We start from the raw sequence: 18,149 nt of genomic DNA on the forward strand, positions 1-18,149 counted from the left end.
GTTCTAAACTCAGTCAGCTCCACCAGGGACACTAACCTCCCCAGCATCCAGGACATCTTCAAAAGATGATGCTTCAAGCAAGTGACCCCCACCACCCAGAACGTGCCCTCATCTCATTGCTACCATCAAGGAGTAGGTACAGGAGCCTGAAGTCACACACTCATCGTTTAGGAATGGTTTTTGCACTACCTAGTCCAATTTTGTTTATACATTTCTTATTAGGATGGCGGGGTGGAGATACGTCTCTACCAAAGGTGGTGTAAAGCTCTCTGGTCTTCTGTCCTCCCGGTCAGACTCCCAGCCCTTTATCTCTTTCACCGATCAATTTCCCAGCTCTTTACTTCAACCCACCCTCCCGGTTTCACCAATCGCTTGTATTTTTCTTGTTCTTTAATTTTCCTTTCCCTGCTAATACTTCCATATTATCACCTATATACATATAATCACTCTGCAAATTTTCCAGTAATTACAGCATAGTTGCTTCTATATTTTTCTAGAAATGTTTCAGTTTGTCCAGTAACAGAAGTCAGTTTGGCTATCTCAGGGGTGGGCAAACTTTTTGACTTGAGGGCCACAAAGGGTTCTAAAATTTGACAGGGGGGCCGGACCAGGAGCAGATGGACGGAGTGTTTTGGTAATACACCTCATAAGAGAAAATAAAATATCATGGGATTTGTAGAAAACATGTGCTTTAATTTCAATTGAAAATGAACAAATGCATTACAACAAAATATCTGTCTTTGAAGTCCCATGGTATTTAGCTATTTATTGAAATGACTTTTAAAACACTGAAAATTAAATGAATAAAATACAGCTTTTTTTAATAGTAACAGTTATTATTTTAAAGCACTGGAAATTCTGTTATCCTTCAAGATATTATCATCATCACTCTCCTCCTGACTGTCTTTATTTCAAAAACGGTAGGAGATGCAGGTCTACTTGTCCTGCTCCTTCTTATTCAATTGTCCCCTGTGCCAAAACTCAACAACGACCAGCACAAAGACAGAACAATGACAGCGCGCCAGTATGCGGAGCGCGTTATTTGATCTGGAGCGCATTTTTTATTTTGAGAACGTACGTGCACCTGCGCACTACTCATGTCCATCACTTAACAGAAATGACATGTAACATGTAAGGCTTATTGAAAAAAATATTTTCAAATGCATTTTTTACATAACACAACGAAGAAACTTATTTTTAATTTCAGTGGGAACAGTGTTGTTGGTCTCCCTTTTTAGCCAGCGCATCAAAGTCTGGAATTAGTTTTGTTGTGGTGATTCTCAGGATGGATCTGAGGTGTTGGTCAGTTAACTTGGATCTGTGGCTGGCTTTGTTGATGTTCATGACGCTGAACGCCTGTTCACACAAATAGGTCGAGCCGAACAAAGAGTAAAGCGCAAATGTGGAGTAATATGCTGCACCTCAACAAAGGTCAATGTATATAGAGTGCGTCATCTATTGGGAAAAAGCCAGAATTGCGGGGAGAAAACGTTAACAAGGTTTATTAATATAATTTCATCAAGTTCTGCGGGCCGGATTAAAAAGCTTAACGGGCCGCATATGGCCCGCGGGCCGTAGTTTGCCCATGCCTGGTCTATCTGATAGATCAATTGTTACCACTGGAAGTTTTGCCACCTCAGGTCTGGGTACGAGACGATCATGACTACTTCATCTTTCGGCTTTTCTTCATTCTTTTGGTTCCCCTCACCTTTTTCTTGTTCTTTTACTGCTCTTGTTACACAGTAGTGTAGTGGTTAGCACAACGCTTTACATGACCAGTGACCCAGGTTCAATTCCCATCACACGGTAGTGTAGTGGTTAGCACAATGTTTACAGTGCCAGTGACCCGGGTTCAATTCCCATCACACGGTAGTGTAGTGGTTAGCACAATGTTTACAGTGCCAGTGACCCGGGTTCGATTCCCATCACACGGTAGTGTAGTGGTTAGCACAACGTTTACAGTCCCAGTGACCCGGGTTCAATTCCCATCACACGGTAGTGTAGTGGTTAGCACAATGTTTACAGTACCAGTGACCCGGGTTCAATTCCCATCACACGGTAGTGTAGTGGTTAGCACAACTCTTTACAGTGCTAGTGACCCGGGTTAAATTCCCATCACACGGTAGTGTAGTGGTTAGCACAATGCTTACAGTACCAGTGACCCGGGTTCGATTCCCATCACACAGTAGTGTAGTGGTTAGCACAATGTTTACAGTACCAGTGACCCGGGTTCGATTCCCATCACACAGTAGTGTAGTGGTTAGCACAACGTTTACAGTACCAGTGACCCGGGTTCAATTCCCATCACACGGTAGTGTAGTGGTTAGCACAATGCTTACAGTCCCAGTGAACAGGGTTCAATTCCCATCACACGGTAGTGTAGTGGTTAGCACAATGTTTACAGTACCAGTGACCCGGGTTTGATTCCCATCACACGGTAGTGTAGTGATTAGCACAACATTTTACAGTACCAGTGACCCGGGTTCAATTCCCATCACACGGTAGTGTACTGGTTAGCACAACGTTTTACAGTACCAGTGACCCGGGTTCAATTCCCATCACACAGTAGTGTAGTGGTTAGCACAATGCTTACAGTCCCAGTGACCCGGGTTTGATTCCCATCACACGGTAGTGTAGTGGTTAGCACAATGTTTACAGTACCAGTGACCCGGGTTCGATTCCCATCACACAGTAGTGTAGTGGTTAGCACAATGTTTACAGTACCAGTGACCCGGGTTCGATTCCCATCACACAGTAGTGTAGTGGTTAGCACAACGTTTACAGTCCCAGTGACCCGGGTTCAATTCCCACTACTCTCTGTAAGGAGTTTGTACATTTCCCCATGAATACATGGGTTTCCTCCGGGTGCTCTGGTTTCCTCCCATGGTCAGTAGGTTAATTGGTCATTATAAATTATCCTAGTTAGGCTAGGGATGCAGGGCAGCACAGCTTAGAGGGCCAGAAGGGCCTGTTCCAATAAATAAACTCTGAATGAAAATGATCGGAAGCAACAAGTTTTATGCCTCATCCTAGACTTCTGAAGAACCTTTGGATCACAAAAGCATCAGGATCCTGTAGCTGCTTATCAAGGTTCATAGTTCAAAGGAAATTTATTACCAAAGAACATATATTTCAGCATCTACTACCCCTAAGATTCACTTTCTTGCAGGTATTCACAGTAGAACGAAGAAATACAGTAGAATCGATGAGAAACTACCGAATCGGGAGGGTCTGAGGAGCTCGTCAGGGATGGGAGGAGGAGCATTGAGTACCAGGAAGGTGAGACACCCCCAATGCATGACGGTGCACCCACTCTGCCGACACCGCCTCCACCCTTCCCCACCCAAAGGTCTCAGGGTGTTACTCACATTCGACCCAACTGTCCACCAACATCCAGGAACTGCGCGGTCTTGAGTATCTCCAAAACATTCCACACAGCCACTCTGCAGGCTGGGTTGGTTCTGCAGGAGATTGGGGTTGTGATGGGTACAAACACAACAAATCAGCCATTTATTACTAATGAAAGAGGCTCCACAGAAACACACACACAAAATTCTAGAGGAACTCAGCAAGTCAGGCAGTGTCTCAGGAAATGAACAAACAGTTGACGTTTTGGGCCGTGACCCTTCATCAGGATCAGGTATTTATTCACATCACACACACACACACACTCAGACACAAATACCGACACACTCACACCCAAGAGACAAATATTAACACACTCACTCACAGTCAGACACACACTCACTCACAGTCAGACACACACTCACTCACAGTCAGACACACACTCACTCCCGCTACCTCCGCATTATTTCCACGACCCTGGTTTGCACTCACTCTGCCCTGTACCATTCTGTTGTTTGACACTCCCGGCTGTTGGACAGAACATAGAACACTATAGCGCACTACAGAAACTTCAGTCCACTACGTTGTGTCGACCTTTTAACCCACTCCAAGATCAATCTAACCCTTCCCTCCAACACAGCCCTCCATGTTTTTATCATCGATGTATCTGTCTAGAATCTTTTAAATGTCCCTAATGTATCTGCTTCTACAACCACCCCTGACAGCACATTCCACATACCCACCACTCCCTGTGTAAAAATCTATCTCTGACATCCCCCAGTACTTTTTCTCCCAATTACCTTAAAATTATATCCCTGGTATTAGCCACTTCCATCCCTTTCCACTCAGTCTATGCCTTTTTATCATCTTGCACATCGCTAACGAGTCACCTCTCATCCTCTCTCGCTCCTCAGAAAAGCCCTGGCTCACTTAACCTTTCCTCATAAGACATGCTCATTGGAACACCAACTCATACACACACACACGTGCATGTGCACACTCACATTTACACTCGTACACACATTCACATATACACTTGCACACACATAGACACAGATACTCATATACACTCATGCACACACTCACATTTACACTTGCAGAGTCGCATATACATACGTACACACATTCACACTCATACACAAACTCACATGTACACTTGTACACACAATTACATACACTTGTGCACACATACTCACATACACTCATGCACATATTGACATATACTCTCATACACTCACATATACACTTGTACATACACTCACATGTACACTTGTACACAGACACATACACTTGTATATGCAGACTCACATATACACTCATGCACACACTCACATATACGCTAGTACACAGACACACTAGTACACATATACACACTTGTGTCTACACTCGTGAACATACTCACATGTACACAGTCATACACACTTACATATACACTTATACTCACTCATATGTACACTTGTACACACACACTCATGCACTCACACACACATATACACTCGTGCACAGTCAAACATTTGTGTATACATACTCACATATACACTCACATACACACATATACTAATTAACATCACACTCACATGTACATTAGTGCACACACATATACACTGATGCACACACACACTCACAAATATACTTGTACACAGACACACAACACTAACACAAGGGGTTCTGCTAATTGAGATGTGCTCCCATTGTAAATATGTAATCCTGCAAAGTTATCTGTTTTACATTCAAAGTGTTGAAGTGAAATGGGTAATTATCTCCCTTAGTAAATTGCTTGTTTTTGTCTTTGTACGTTAAACAGTATGTAAGCGCCAGGGGACAAGATCTAGATCCTCTCTCTCAGTGCTTTTGTGTGTTTAATAAGGACTTGTACCTATCCCCGTTACAGACTCCCTGTGGTTTTGATGAGCGCGTCACAACAAAGGCAGTATGGTAGCACACGGTTAGTGAATCACCAATCAGGATCCGAAACCCATCACTGGCAGGAAAGAGTTTGTACGTTCTCCCCATGACTGCGGGCTCTCCACTAGATGCTCCGGTTTCCTCCCACGTTCCAAGTTAGGGTCAGTGAGTTGTGTGTCTCGGAAGCGTGGTGACACTTGCTGGCTGCCAATCAGAATACCCGCCAGTTTGAGACAGGTCACTGCATGTTTTGCTGTACGTGTGACAAGTAATGCTAAATTATCTATGTTTATACCGGACACAGCATGGGGAACTACAGGCAAAGTTAGGGTTTAGGGACAGGGATGTGGGGGAGTTAGAGGTCAGATTAGGGTTTAAGGACAGGGATGAGGAGGCAATAGAGGTCAGGTTAGGGTTTAGGGACAGGAATGAGGGGGAGTTAGAGGTCGGAGGAAGTAAATAAAGAGTTGGGCTTGAGCCCATGGAGGAGAGCTCCACAATCAAAGCCCAGCAGATCCTGGGGGGGTGGTCAGATCAGCAGGTGCTGAGGACAAAGATCAGTGATTCCGGTGGTCAAGGGTTGAGGCCAGGTGACCCCTCCGAGTTGGCAACCCTTGGAGTCGGAGGTCCATGCGAGTTTGGAAGTTGGGTCCTGGAGTTCAAAGCCCTGTAATCAGTGTGTCCTAGGGTCGATACCCGAGGTCGAAGCCCAAAGTCAACAAATCCAGGGAGGGGACGGGGCAGTGTCGAGGGCCAATGGTTGAAGTTTGTGGGTCAGCATGTCTGGAAGACAGAGGCCCAATATCTGCGATCAGGAGAGACCGTGCCAGAGACACAGTTTGGAGTGTGTGTGTGAGCGGGAAAGGGCTTGTTTTCTGTTGTTGTTTTGTTGTGTTTATTTAGTTAGCGATACGGCACAGAACAGCCCTTCCAGCCCACTCAGCGGCACTGCCCAGCAATCCACAGATTCAACCCCAACCTAATCCCAGGACAATTTACAATGACCAATTAACCTACTAACCCGTACATCTTCGGACCGTGGGAGGAAACCCAGGCAGTCGTGGGAGAAACATACAGACTCTTTACCGTCTGCAGCAGAATTGAACGCTGGGCTCTGGTACGCCCCAAGCTTTAATAACACCTTGCTAACCGCTACGCTAACATGGTGCACTGAAAATAGCACGCCCATAACGCACTAACCCCAACCCTCTCTGAAATCAGGTGGGTGATCGCTGGTGTAAACCGATTGTGTAACAATTACGCTATGTGTGAGTGGGTGGGCGGGTGGACAAGGAGATTGTCTTGCCATTGTTGTTGTTCTGAACACAGTGGACGTGCTGCGTTGGTGCCAGAGTGTGTGGTGAAACTTGTGGGCTGCCCCCAGCATGTTCGGTCGTTAACACATCGATGGACTCTTTATCTCAGTATGTCCCCACTCTCACTCACTTGCTGCTGTAGATCCAGATCTCTGCAGAGCCCACGAGGAAGAAGATCAGGTTCTTGGCCCTGTTGTAGACATACTGCGACAGAGTGTTGGTTGGAAGAGGAAGGACTTGCGACAGTTTCAGCCCTCGACCCGGGGACATGATGTGCAGGCTGGAGACCACAGGGAAAAATTACAGGAGCAGGGTTATGCAGAAGGGTTAAGTAGGCTAGGACTTCATTCCCTGGAGCGTAGGAGAATGACGAGTGATTGGATAGAGGTACAGTATACAGAATTATGAGGGGTATGCTTTTTTGTAGCCGGCTGCGGGGAGCTTCTCCACTAGAGGGAGATGAGTGTGGAATGAGCTGCTGGCGGAGTGCTAGGGGTGGGTTCTGTTAGAGCAGTCAAGAAAAAGTTTGGATGAGTATATGGAGGGCTGTGGAGATGGAAATAGGCTGACACAGACTAGATGGGCTGAAGGGCCTGTTTGTCTGCTGTTGCGCTCTATGGCTCTATCTCCAATGTGACCTCAAGGGCTTTATAATGTCACATTGCATTTGTATAAAGCACGTGTGACCAGCCAGCTCCCTGTCAGTTTGGAGACCCTGAGCAGTGAGAAAGTGGCCTCACTTTACCGTCCACTGGTGAGCTCGAAGAGGAGACTGGGATTAACCCCGCAGCTGGTCAAAGAAATAGGCCATTCAGCCCATCAACCCAAAGGTCAGGATGAAGGAAAGGGGAAGTAGAAGCTGAAGAGAGGGTTTCACCCTGTCAGAGGACGAATTTTCAAAGATGGGTGACAATTTGAAAGACCGGCCCAACCCAGGACAGATGACAGCAGTGACTGGTTCGGTGATCGATGCCAAATAGAAGCAAGGTATTCTGCAAACATCTGTAAGGAATTTGTAAGTTCATCCTGTGACCTCATAGGATTTGTTGTTGATGAAAATTATGTGTCTCACTGTATATTTTGCTGTCCATGTGAGAAATAAAGCTAATCTTTATGTTGAGGAACAAACAAGGGATGGTATACTGTGGTAGAGCAAGTCTTAATCAGCAACCCTGCTTAAGCAAGCTGCCTCAGGAGAGGGGGAAATAGTATCAAAGAACCTGCTGGTAAGATGGGGAATGATTCTGTGGTTACAAAGACAAGCACTGTGAATTCAAATAAAGGAACACTTTTAAAACGACTGTCCCTGGTCCATATCCCCTGTTTCTTGTCCGTCCATGGTCCATATCCCCACAATACATATTATACACCAAACGAAACAACATTTCCCCGCACCCACAAAACATATATCACACATGGCACTTAAAGCAAAGTATTACCACAATTAGGTTACTAAAATATAATTGAAAATGAGAGCGTAGTGTGTGGCACAGGTAAAGAGTAAACAGTGCTCTGGACACGAACCGCAGGAATGTGCTTCCTTCCCACCTGTCCTCCTCGAGCAGGACGCTGAGCCGAGTTGTCTTCTGGTGGGCCGATGCAGTATCCAGGTGAGTGACTTTGCTGCCAAGGCGGCTCCAGAAATGAGTGAAGTAGCTGAGGGAGTAGATGTGGGCATGTCGGCCGGAGCAGCAGTACAGGAGGCCGCCCTCCGTCAGTCCCATCCACTCGACACCCTCCTCCAGCACAGGCAGGCTGCAACAGAGACAGGGACAGTCAGTACCAGCCTGTTACGACAGCCCAACACCCAACAACGACACCCAACTCCACAGCACACTCAACAACACGCTCAACAGCACCGACACACTCACCAGCCCAACACCACCCAGGACATGCCCCTTTCTCATTACTACCATCAGGGAGGAGGAACAGGAGAGTGAAGATACTCACTCAATGTTTTAGGAACAGCTTCTTCCCCTCTGACATCAGATTTCTGAACAGTCCATGAACCCATCAATGCTACCTTGTTTTTGCTCACATTTTGCCACTATTTATTTGTTATATATTTGTATTATAATTAATAGTAATGCTGCCACAGAACAACAAATTTCATGACTGATAATAAACCTAATTCAGATTCCGGCATCTTGCTGTATTTGCAAAGAAACCGTCTGCTGCTACTCTTCAGAGAAAGGCTGTGAATGGGGTTGGGTACCTCTCCGGTCCCGCACCCTCCTTCGTTACCTGAGGAGCTGAGTCAGTGTGTCCAGCGACCAGAACCTGATGGTGCCATCCTTCGAGCCGGAAATGAAGATGGAGCTGGTTTCAGGGTGAAGCACAAGGGTTGTGACAGCACGAGTATGGCCGGTAAACCTGTGAACAAAGACGCCTTTCCTCGTCCACAGGTTAACTGAAGAAGGGAAGCACGGTGAAGATTAATGACGCCTTGCATTAATTCACTACCTTCCGCACAGCAATCGCGGAGGAACTGCAGGGGGGTTGTGGACACAACTCAGCACAGAATCCAGCCTCCCTTCCAAGTGACCAAGTGCATCCTGATGAATCTCCTCGGCACCCTCTGTACATCCACATCCTCCCCATGATGAGGTGACCAGAACTGAACATGATATTCGAAGTGCGGTCTAACCAGGGTTTTACAGGGTTGAAACATAATCTTGAACTTGAACCCCCAAATAATGAAGGCCAACCCACCGTACACCTTAACCACACTATCAACTTGTGAGGCATCTATAGACATGGATCCTCCCGTTCCTCCATACAGTTAAGGATCCTGCCGTTAATCCTATACCCTGCCTTCAAGTTTGACCTATCACTTCCCACTTTTCCAGGTTGAACTCTATCTGTCACTCCTCAGCCCTGACAATGTCTGGTTGTAACCTTCAACACTATTCAGTCTAGATATCCACAACTCCACCAACATTCACGTCACCTGCAAGCTCATTAACTCACCTTTCCAGTTCCTCATCCAAGTCAGGATACATGCTCTCTAATCCAGGCAGCATCCTCTGCACCCTCCCACATCCCTTCCATAATGAGGCACACTTAACCCCTTCAGCCCTGGTAGCACTTCTGGGAGGCGTGGGGGGTCTGTCAAACCCCATTCTGGGGGAAAAGAGACATTGCCAAGGAGCATTGCCAAAATAATCCCCCTACATGGGATCTAACAGCACCACTGTGTCACAACATGCACCTCCATGTCCCCAGATCCCCTCCTTGCATCAGCCCTCCCCTCTTGGGGTTTCACCACACAAGTTTCCCTATAATGAGGCAACCAGAATTGAGTACATACAATATTCACAGTTGGAATATGTCTTCAGTTCTGGTCACCTCATTAAAGGACGGATGAGGAAACTTTAGAGAGGGTGCAGAGGTGATTTACCAGGACGGTGCCTGGATTAGAGACCATGTCATACGAGGATAGGTTGAGTGAGCTAGGAGTGAAGGAATATGAGAGGTGACTTGATAGAGGTGTACACAATGATAAGAGGCACCAATTGAATGGACAACTAGAGACTTTTACCCAGGGAGGAAATGGTTAATAAGAGGGGTCATAATTTTAAGGTGTTTGGAGGAAGTACAGGGGGGATATCAGAGGTAGGTGTTTCATGCAGAGTGGGGGGTGTGTGGAACGTTCTGCCAGGGGTGGTGGCAGAGGCGGATACATCAGGGATATTTAAGAAACTCATAAATAGGCATGTGGATGATAGAAAAATGGAGGGTTATGTAGGAGGGGAAGGGTTAGATTGATCTCAGAGTAGATGAGAAGGTCGGCACGATATCGTGGGCCAGACGGCTTGTGATATGCTGAACTGTTCTGTGTTCTACCCCATGGGAATGTCTTTCCTACCAGACCTTACCATCACGATCTCCAGATGCAGTCAGCAGCGACTCATCGTGGGGCGAGGAAATGCAGGCGGTGAGAGAGGACTTGTGTGGATGAGGGATCACCACGAGGAGCTGCCCCTCGGTGTTGTAGCAGAACAGAGCCTGGACGGAACAGCAGAGGACCGTCTGGCTCCCAATGTCCAGCTCCACCTTCTTCACCCAGATGCCGCCCATGTGGGGGTAGTCAGCCCTGCAGAGACGGAAAGGACACACAGGTACATATGTCATATACATCACACACTCAGGTCCCCCCCCCCCCCATAGCATAAAGTCTAACCGGTTCAATCTTTCTCCGCAGCTCAGGTCCCATTGACCCATCTCGCTTTGCCCCAATTCCGCCACATCGAATTGCCTCCCAATTCCAAAGGGAAGTTACAGACTATTGCTTGCGATGATCATTTGCTAGAAAAATAATCATTATCAAACTACTTAGTTGCTTTCCTTGTTTCATTTGTCACTAGGCAGAAGTCTCTGAGATTCATCAGCGCCACCTTAGAGAGTCCCTCGTTCTTCTCGGACACAGCGGCCACTCCAGGTCCACTGTACCAGAGGACAGTGTGCAGTCCAATAAAAAGGTACAACTGACTGTCTTGGACATGTTTATTGTGGTCCGAGACCCTGCTAGACATTGGTAATGTAGAAAACTTAATGCTCAGTTCACGGGTTCATTGGCAAGACCAATGGTAAGCGATATTGCCTTGGCTTTGGCGAAGACTAGACCCAGGCCACGGGGTCACTTGTTGCAGTCGCCTCTGTGGGTCTGCTGGAATCCATTCTGGGTTGGGGGCTGGTCCTTCCTCTCGGTGCTACTCTCTGGTGCCCGCTCAGTGGAAGAACAAGCTGCACCAGGATATCTCGACTTGGGCTAAAATTATTTTTCTTTGTGACTGTATGTTTTTTATATTGTAACTACAGGCGCTATTTCTGCTGTGTGCTGCTGATAATGTGTTTGCATTTTGGTCCTGGAGGAACGCTGTTTCATTTGGCTATATTCATGAAATTTAAATCTGAACTTGAATTATTTTTTTATCCAAATGCATCACAAACCCAATGCATTTCAGGGCAAAGTCATTTCATTTTCTAGTAAACGCTATTTCATATTGAAACATCAAATATATCATCACAATACCTCAAGAAAAGCTCATAGTTGGACATGGGTAAGATCTTATTTGTGCTCTTGGGGTTGACTCTGTACTTCCAGAACTGAAAAGAGATAAAAATGCTTGTTTAATGGGGGCATCCCCAGTGCATAAGTGACTGATTCCCCCCCTCCACACCCCTTCTGCCCACAGTTCCCTCAGCCTTTCCCTTGTTGCAAGGAGGATCACTGTATGAGCACGTTCCCTCACGGATCCGGGAGGCCTAGAGGTCCACATCGAATCTTAGAGCAGCCCACTTCTCCGTGTCAGCCATGATGTCTGGCTACAGCTGGCCCACATCCCTCTAAAGCTTTCCTAATCAGGTACTGGATATCGATTTGATTAGCTTTAATAGTCACACGTGCATCGAAACATTAAAACATGCAGTGAAATGCACTGGTTGCATCAATAACCAACACAGTCCGAGGATGTGCTGGGGACACCAAGTGTCACCAGAAATTCAAAGTAAATTTATTATCAAAGTACATATTTGTGTCACCACATACAAGCCTGAGATTTGTTTTCTTGTGGATGTCATTAGAATAATAACCGTAACAGCATCAATGGAAGAGCACTCAGCTACTGCATTCAACCACTGTGTGGAAGACGGCAGCGTGTGCAAATACAAAAGACGAAGCAATAATGATCAATAAATAAGATCAAGAACACGAGATGAAGAGTCCTTGAAAGTGAGTCCATTGGTTGTGGGAACATTTCCATGATGGGGCAAGTGAAGTTGTCCCCTTTAGCTCAGGAGCCTGATGGTTGAGGGGTAATAACTGTTCCTGACCCTGGTGATGTGGGACCTGAGACTCCTGGCAGCTGTGAGAAGAGAGCACGTCCTGGTTAGTGGGGTCCCTGATGGATGCTGCCTTTCTGCGGACTTGTTCAATGGCTGGGTGGGCTTCACAGCCAGTCAGTATACCCTCCACACACATCCACAGAAGCTTGATGGAGTTTTAGGTGTCATGCCAAATCTCCACAAACCCCCAGGGAAGTGGGGTGCTGTCCTTTCTTCATCATTGCACTTCCTGTATGTGCTGGGCCATAGCTTGCCCACATCGCTCCCTCACAGACACAACTTCTCCATCGTTGAGGATATTTTCAAAAGGCGGTGCCTCAAGAAGCCACAATCCATCAGTAAGGATCCTAACCCACACGTTTGGAATGTGGGAGGGAACCAGGGCACCCACGTGGTCATTAAGGACCCCCACCACCCTCTTCTCATTACCCTGGGGAGAAGGTACAGGAGCCTGAAGACACACTCAAACATTTTAGCAGCAACAGCTTCTTCTCCTCACCATCAGATTTCTAAACAATCCATGAACCCCTGAGCACTATCCCACTGTTTACTTTTCCTTTTCCACTATTATTTATTTGGTGTACATTTCGTTTTGTGGCCTACAGCACAGTTTTACATCTTGTGCTGTACTGCTGCCACAAAACAACAAATTTCACAACGTACACCTGCTCATTAATGCAAATATCTAATCAGCCAATCACGTGGCAGCAACTCAATGCATAAAAGCATGCAGACATGGTCAAGAGGTTCAGTTGTTGTTCAGACCAAACATCAGAATTGGGACTGAATGAGATCTAAGTGACTTTGATCATTGAATGGCTGTCGGTGTCAGACAGGCTGCTGATCTGCTGAGATTTTCACTCACAACAGCCTCCAGAGTGAAAAACAAAAAGCATTCAGTGAGCAGAGGTTTTGTGAGTGGAAATACCTTGCTACTGAGAGATGTCAGGGGAGAATGGCCGGACTGGTTCAAGCTGACAGGAAGGTGGCAGTAACTCAGATAACCACTCGTTACAACAGTGGTGTGCAGAAGAGCATCTCCGGATGCATAGTGCATTGAAACTTGAAGTAGATGGGCTCCAGCAGCAGAAGACCATGAACATATGCTCAGTGATAATTCAAATTTTGCACATTATCTGTAACGGTAAACATTCATTCTGCATTCTGTTGCTGCCTGCCCCTGTACTACCTCAGTGCTCTGATGCTTGAAATGCTCTTAAAAGGCAAACACGAGGAAATCTGCAGATGCTGGAAATTCAAGCAACACACACAAAATGCTGGTGGAACGCAGCAGGCCAGGCAGCATCTATAGGGAGAAGCACTGTCGACGTTTCGGGTCGAGACCCAGTCCTGACGAAGGGTCTCGGCCCGAAACGTCGACAGCACTTCCCCTTGAAATGCTCTGTCTCACTGCGCCTCACTGTCTCACTGCGCCTCTCTGTCTCACTGTGCCTCACTGTCTCACTGCGCCTCTCTGTCTCACTGCGCCTCTCTGTCTCACTGCGCCTCTCTGTCTCACTGCGCCTCACTGTCTCACTGCGCCTCACTGTCTCACTGCGCCTCACTACACGTGACATTGATGCCCACGTTGGTGCAGTTTTTCACTGAGTATATTATAGTTATTCTATTATGGATTTATTGAGTATGCCCACAAGAAAATAAATCCCAGTGTTATGTACTTTAGTAATAAATTTAATTTGAACTTTGGTAAACTCATTACCATTGAGCAATCAACACTTTGGGTCAAGACTTCACATCTGGACTGAAAGATAGAGAGGAGAGAGGCAGCATAAAGCGGAGAGAAAATGGGCAGGAGATGGGTGGATCCAGACCTGGTGGGGGGCGGGGGGGGAAGTGTGATAGACAGATGGAGGAGGGTAGAGTGGAGATAGTAACAGAGGCTGGGAGGTGATAGTTGGATCCAGGTGAGGGGGGATGGTAGGCAGATAGAGGACGTGTCTGTGTGTGTGTATGTGCGTGAGTGTACGTGTGAGAGAGAGAGAGAGACAGAGGTTAAAGGGGTTCTGTTACCGTTGTTATTTTTTCTTTATTTATGGAGATACAGAGCAGACATGACTCTTCTGGTCCTTTGAGCTGAGCCACCCACCCCAATTTAATCCCATCAATTTACAAAGACCTACCAACTGGTTACGCCTTTGGACTGCGGGAAGAACCCAGAGCACCTGAAGATCACGGGGAAGCATACAAAATCTTCACAGGTAGCATTGTGCTAACCACTACACTACCGTGTGATGGGAATTGGACCCGGGTCACTGGTACTGTAAACATTGTGCTAACCACTACACTACCGTGGGATGGGAATTGAACCCAGGTCACTGGTACTGTAAAACGTTGTGCTAACCACTACACTACCGTGGGATGGGAATCGAACCCGGGTCACTGGTACTGTAAACATTGTGCTAACCACTACACTACTGTGTGATGGGAATCGAACCCGGGTCACTGGTACTGTAAAACGTTGTGCTAACCACTACACTACTGTGTGATGGGAATTGGACCCGGGTCACTGGGACTGTAAACGTTGTGCTAACCACTACACTACCGTGCGATGGGAATCGAACCCAGGTCACTGGTACTGTAAACATTGTGCTAACCACTACACTACCGTGTGATGGGAATCGAACCCGGGTCACTGGTACTGTAAAACGTTGTGCTAACCACTACACTACCGTGTGATGGCAATCGGACCCGGGTCGCCAGTAAAGTGTTGTGTTAATCTCTACTCGACCGTGCCACCCCACAGCTGGAGCCTCATTGTTCCGCTGAACACCGCGGGCTTGCCACGTTGGCGCCAGAACACGAGCCAACACTTGTGGGCTTCCCCCCAGCATGGTGTCAGGATCTGCTGGCTGTTAACACAAACAACAGATCTCACTACGTTTCAATGTACGCATGATAAATAAATCAATCTGAATCAGAGGATTCAGTGTTAATGCCATTGGGCTATAGACTCCCCAGGGTGAATACGAGGGCGTTGTTCCTCCAGATTTTGTCCAGCCTCACCCTGGCAGGTTGATAACGTACACAATATTCATCACAGCACAACACACACAGCAGAAACAACAGAACAAAGCAACCCCCTTTCCCACCCACACACAACCCCAGTACAGACCACCTCCAGGCTTCCAGTCCTTGTCCCCACACTCTCAGAGTCAGAATCTGCCCCCACCCCACCCTCCAGTCACAGGCCTGGGCTGCCAGCTACCCCGGCAGCAGAGGTATTTACCTTGACTCCTCCGACCCCTCCAGTGATCAGCTCATCGGCCTTCGGGTTAAACATGATGGATTTGGCAGCTTTGAGGTCAGAGCCAGGAACTGCAAACGTCTCACGGAAATCCTTGTTGTAAACCTGCGGGGAGGGTTCAGTCGGAAGTCACCGATTGTCCTTCTGCCCAGAGAGATCCCACTGCATCCCCCCACCCCAGTCGCGGACCACCGAGGAGCAGAGAGTCCCTCGGAGTTCCAGTGACAGAACCCAAACACCACAGGCCTGGTGAAGCGCCGTCTCCACAGCTTCACCCAAATCTTCAACTTGCACCATCCCGTTTGCCAGTCACTGCTGTCCGTCAGCCCATTCAGCCCATTCCATTCTCCTGCCTCCACCCCTTAACCTTTGACACAATGAGTAATCAAGAACCTTTCAACCACCACTTTAAATGTTTGCTTTTATTTAGAGACTCAGCCCAGAACAGGCCCTACCGGCCCAGCAGCTCACCTATTCAACACAAGCCCAACCACAGGACAATTTACAATATGACCAATTAGCCCACTAACTCGACCATCTTTGGACTGTGCGGGGAAACCACACGGTCTTGGAGGGAACATACCAACTCTTTACAGAAGGCGCCAGAATTGAACTCCAAACTCCGAGGCCCCAAGCTGTAACAGTGTTGTGCTAATCTCTAACCGCTGCGTGACCGAGGTACCCCATTTACCCAGTATGTTGGTCTCCACAGACACCTGGGGCAATCAATTCAGCAGCATCTGGCTGAAGAAATTCCTCCTCTGCTCTGTTCCAGGTGGATGTCCTTCTACTCGGAGTCCGTGTGCCTGGACTCTCCCACCTCTGGAAACATCCTTATGGATGACACCCCATCTGGGAAGGCGCCAGGGCTTTTTGGATCCGTCCGTCCTCAAGAACCCCCATCTCCCTCTTCACATCGCTACCACCAGGGAGGGGGTACAGGAGCCTGAAGACACACACTCAACGATTCAGGAACAGCTTCTTCCCCTCTGCCATCAGGGGGGAGGTACAGGAGCCTGAAGACACGCACACACTCAATGATTCAGGAACAGCTTCTTCCCCGCTACCACCAGGGAGGAGGTACAGGAGCCTGAAGACACACACTCAACAATTCAGGAACAGCTTCCTCCCCTCTGCCACCAGATTTCTGAATGGACAGAGAACCCATGAACACTACCTCACTACTTTTGCTCTCTTTTGACACTACTTATTTAATATATATATATATATATATATATATATATATATTTCTTACTGTAATTTATAGCATTTTATGTACCGCACAGTACTGCTGCCGCAAAACAACAAACTTCATGATATTTTTCAGTTACGAAACCCGATTCTGAAGTAACCACCTCACCATCGATGGACTGGCCATGCCCCCAGTCCGTCCTACCTTCAGTGAGCAATCCTTGCCCAGGGCAAAGTAGACATTGAATTTGCTGGAGTGAATTATCTGTTTTAAAATGCCGTATGTTTGCTTTGGAAACTCCAGTTTCCGTTTGCCTAGAGATACAAGAGAACAAAAGGTTGAACTTCGAAAGTCATTCAATTCACACTCTCGTACTCCGTCCCCACCCCATCGTATACATCCTGAATGAAACAGTTGCAATTATATATCACCTTCTTATGAACATGTTGCCGGGATGTGAGGAGACAGGGTAGGTCTTCATTCCTTGAGATGTAGGAGAATGAGGAAATTACCTCATAGAATTATGAGGGGCAAAGATACAATGGGTGGTAACAGTCTTTACCCCCAGGGGAGAGGAGTCCAAAACTAGGGAGCAGTTGATAAGGTTGAGAGGGAAAATATTTAAAAGGGACCTGGGGACAATTTTTTGGTGAGTATATGGAACGATCTGCCAAAGTGGTTGAAACCAGGCATCACGGTACTATAGTACGCATTATAGTATAATTGGGTGGCGTCTCTACCAAAGGAGGTATAAGGTGCTCCTTCCCTCTGTAGTAACCTTTAGACAATATATAGGCATTCCCCAATCAGGGTTACATGAAGCCATGGGAGCAGGTGGTGGATGGTCGTTTGAGCAGCCGGTGCAGATCAGAAGTCCTGTTTAGGCGACCACTGATCCCAGGCAGACAAACTGAAGGGTATTGATAATGGCTGGGGTCACCCATCTTGTAAAGACACTGCCCAGAAGAAGACAAAGGCAAACCACTTCTTCAGAAAACAATGCCAAGAGCAATCATGATCATTGAAAGACCGTGATCGCCCACGTCATACAACACAGCACATAAACAAATGGATGATGGCCACACAGAAAGCTGTAAACTCAGTCAGCCCCATCATGGGCACCAGCCTCCACAGCACCGAGGACATCTTCAAAAGGCGATGCCTCAAAAAGGTAACATCCATCACCCAGGACATGCCCTCTTCTCATTGCTACCATCAGGGGGGAGGTACAGGAGCCTGAAGACACACACTCAATGATTCAGGAACAGCTTCCTCCCCT

General features: G+C 47.2%; 1 protein-coding gene and 1 long non-coding RNA gene across 4 annotated transcripts; one reads left to right on the plus strand and one right to left on the minus strand.

Moving 5' to 3' along the window:
• Positions 1–16,906, plus strand: LOC132377684 (uncharacterized). 3 transcript variants are annotated; one of them, XR_009506714.1, is made up of 7 exons: positions 1–132; positions 3,170–3,279; positions 10,438–10,687; positions 10,934–11,047; positions 11,765–11,934; positions 14,479–14,632; positions 16,454–16,906. It is a non-coding gene; the product is annotated as an uncharacterized LOC132377684 (long non-coding RNA). The 3 variants fall into 3 exon arrangements; XR_009506715.1 differs by lacking the exons at positions 1–132; positions 3,170–3,279 and having other exon boundaries at positions 8,927–10,687; positions 14,473–14,632; XR_009506713.1 differs by lacking the exons at positions 1–132; positions 3,170–3,279 and having other exon boundaries at positions 8,927–10,687.
• LOC132377683 (WD repeat-containing protein 97-like) lies at positions 3,176–16,445 on the minus strand. Its single transcript, XM_059943910.1, has 7 exons — positions 15,661–16,445; positions 11,602–11,675; positions 10,445–10,662; positions 8,811–8,976; positions 8,115–8,321; positions 6,697–6,846; positions 3,176–3,461 (listed from the first exon to the last, which is right to left on the minus strand). The coding sequence occupies exons 1-7, from the start codon at positions 15,712–15,714 to the stop codon at positions 3,365–3,367; spliced, it is 966 nt and encodes a 321-aa protein (XP_059799893.1). The 5' UTR covers positions 15,715–16,445; the 3' UTR covers positions 3,176–3,364.
• Positions 16,907–18,149: the final 1,243 nt, after the last annotated feature.

Source organism: Hypanus sabinus, chromosome 19 (assembly GCF_030144855.1).
Source record: "Hypanus sabinus isolate sHypSab1 chromosome 19, sHypSab1.hap1, whole genome shotgun sequence".
NCBI classification, from domain to species: domain Eukaryota; kingdom Metazoa; phylum Chordata; class Chondrichthyes; order Myliobatiformes; family Dasyatidae; genus Hypanus; species Hypanus sabinus.

Bases quoted from the DNA above. Each gene is read 5' to 3' on its own strand.
- LOC132377683 (XM_059943910.1), bottom strand. From the start codon at position 15,714: ATGTTTAACCCGAAGGCCGATGAGCTGATCACTGGAGGGGTCGGAGGA. The intron at 11,676-15,660 runs GTAAATACCTCT...ATCTCTTTTCAG, and splicing joins GAGGGGTCGGAGGAGTCAAG to TTCTGGAAGTACAGAGTCAA. The intron at 8,977-10,444 runs GTAAGGTCTGGT...TCCCTTCTTCAG, and splicing joins TGCATCTGGAGATCGTGATG to TTAACCTGTGGACGAGGAAA.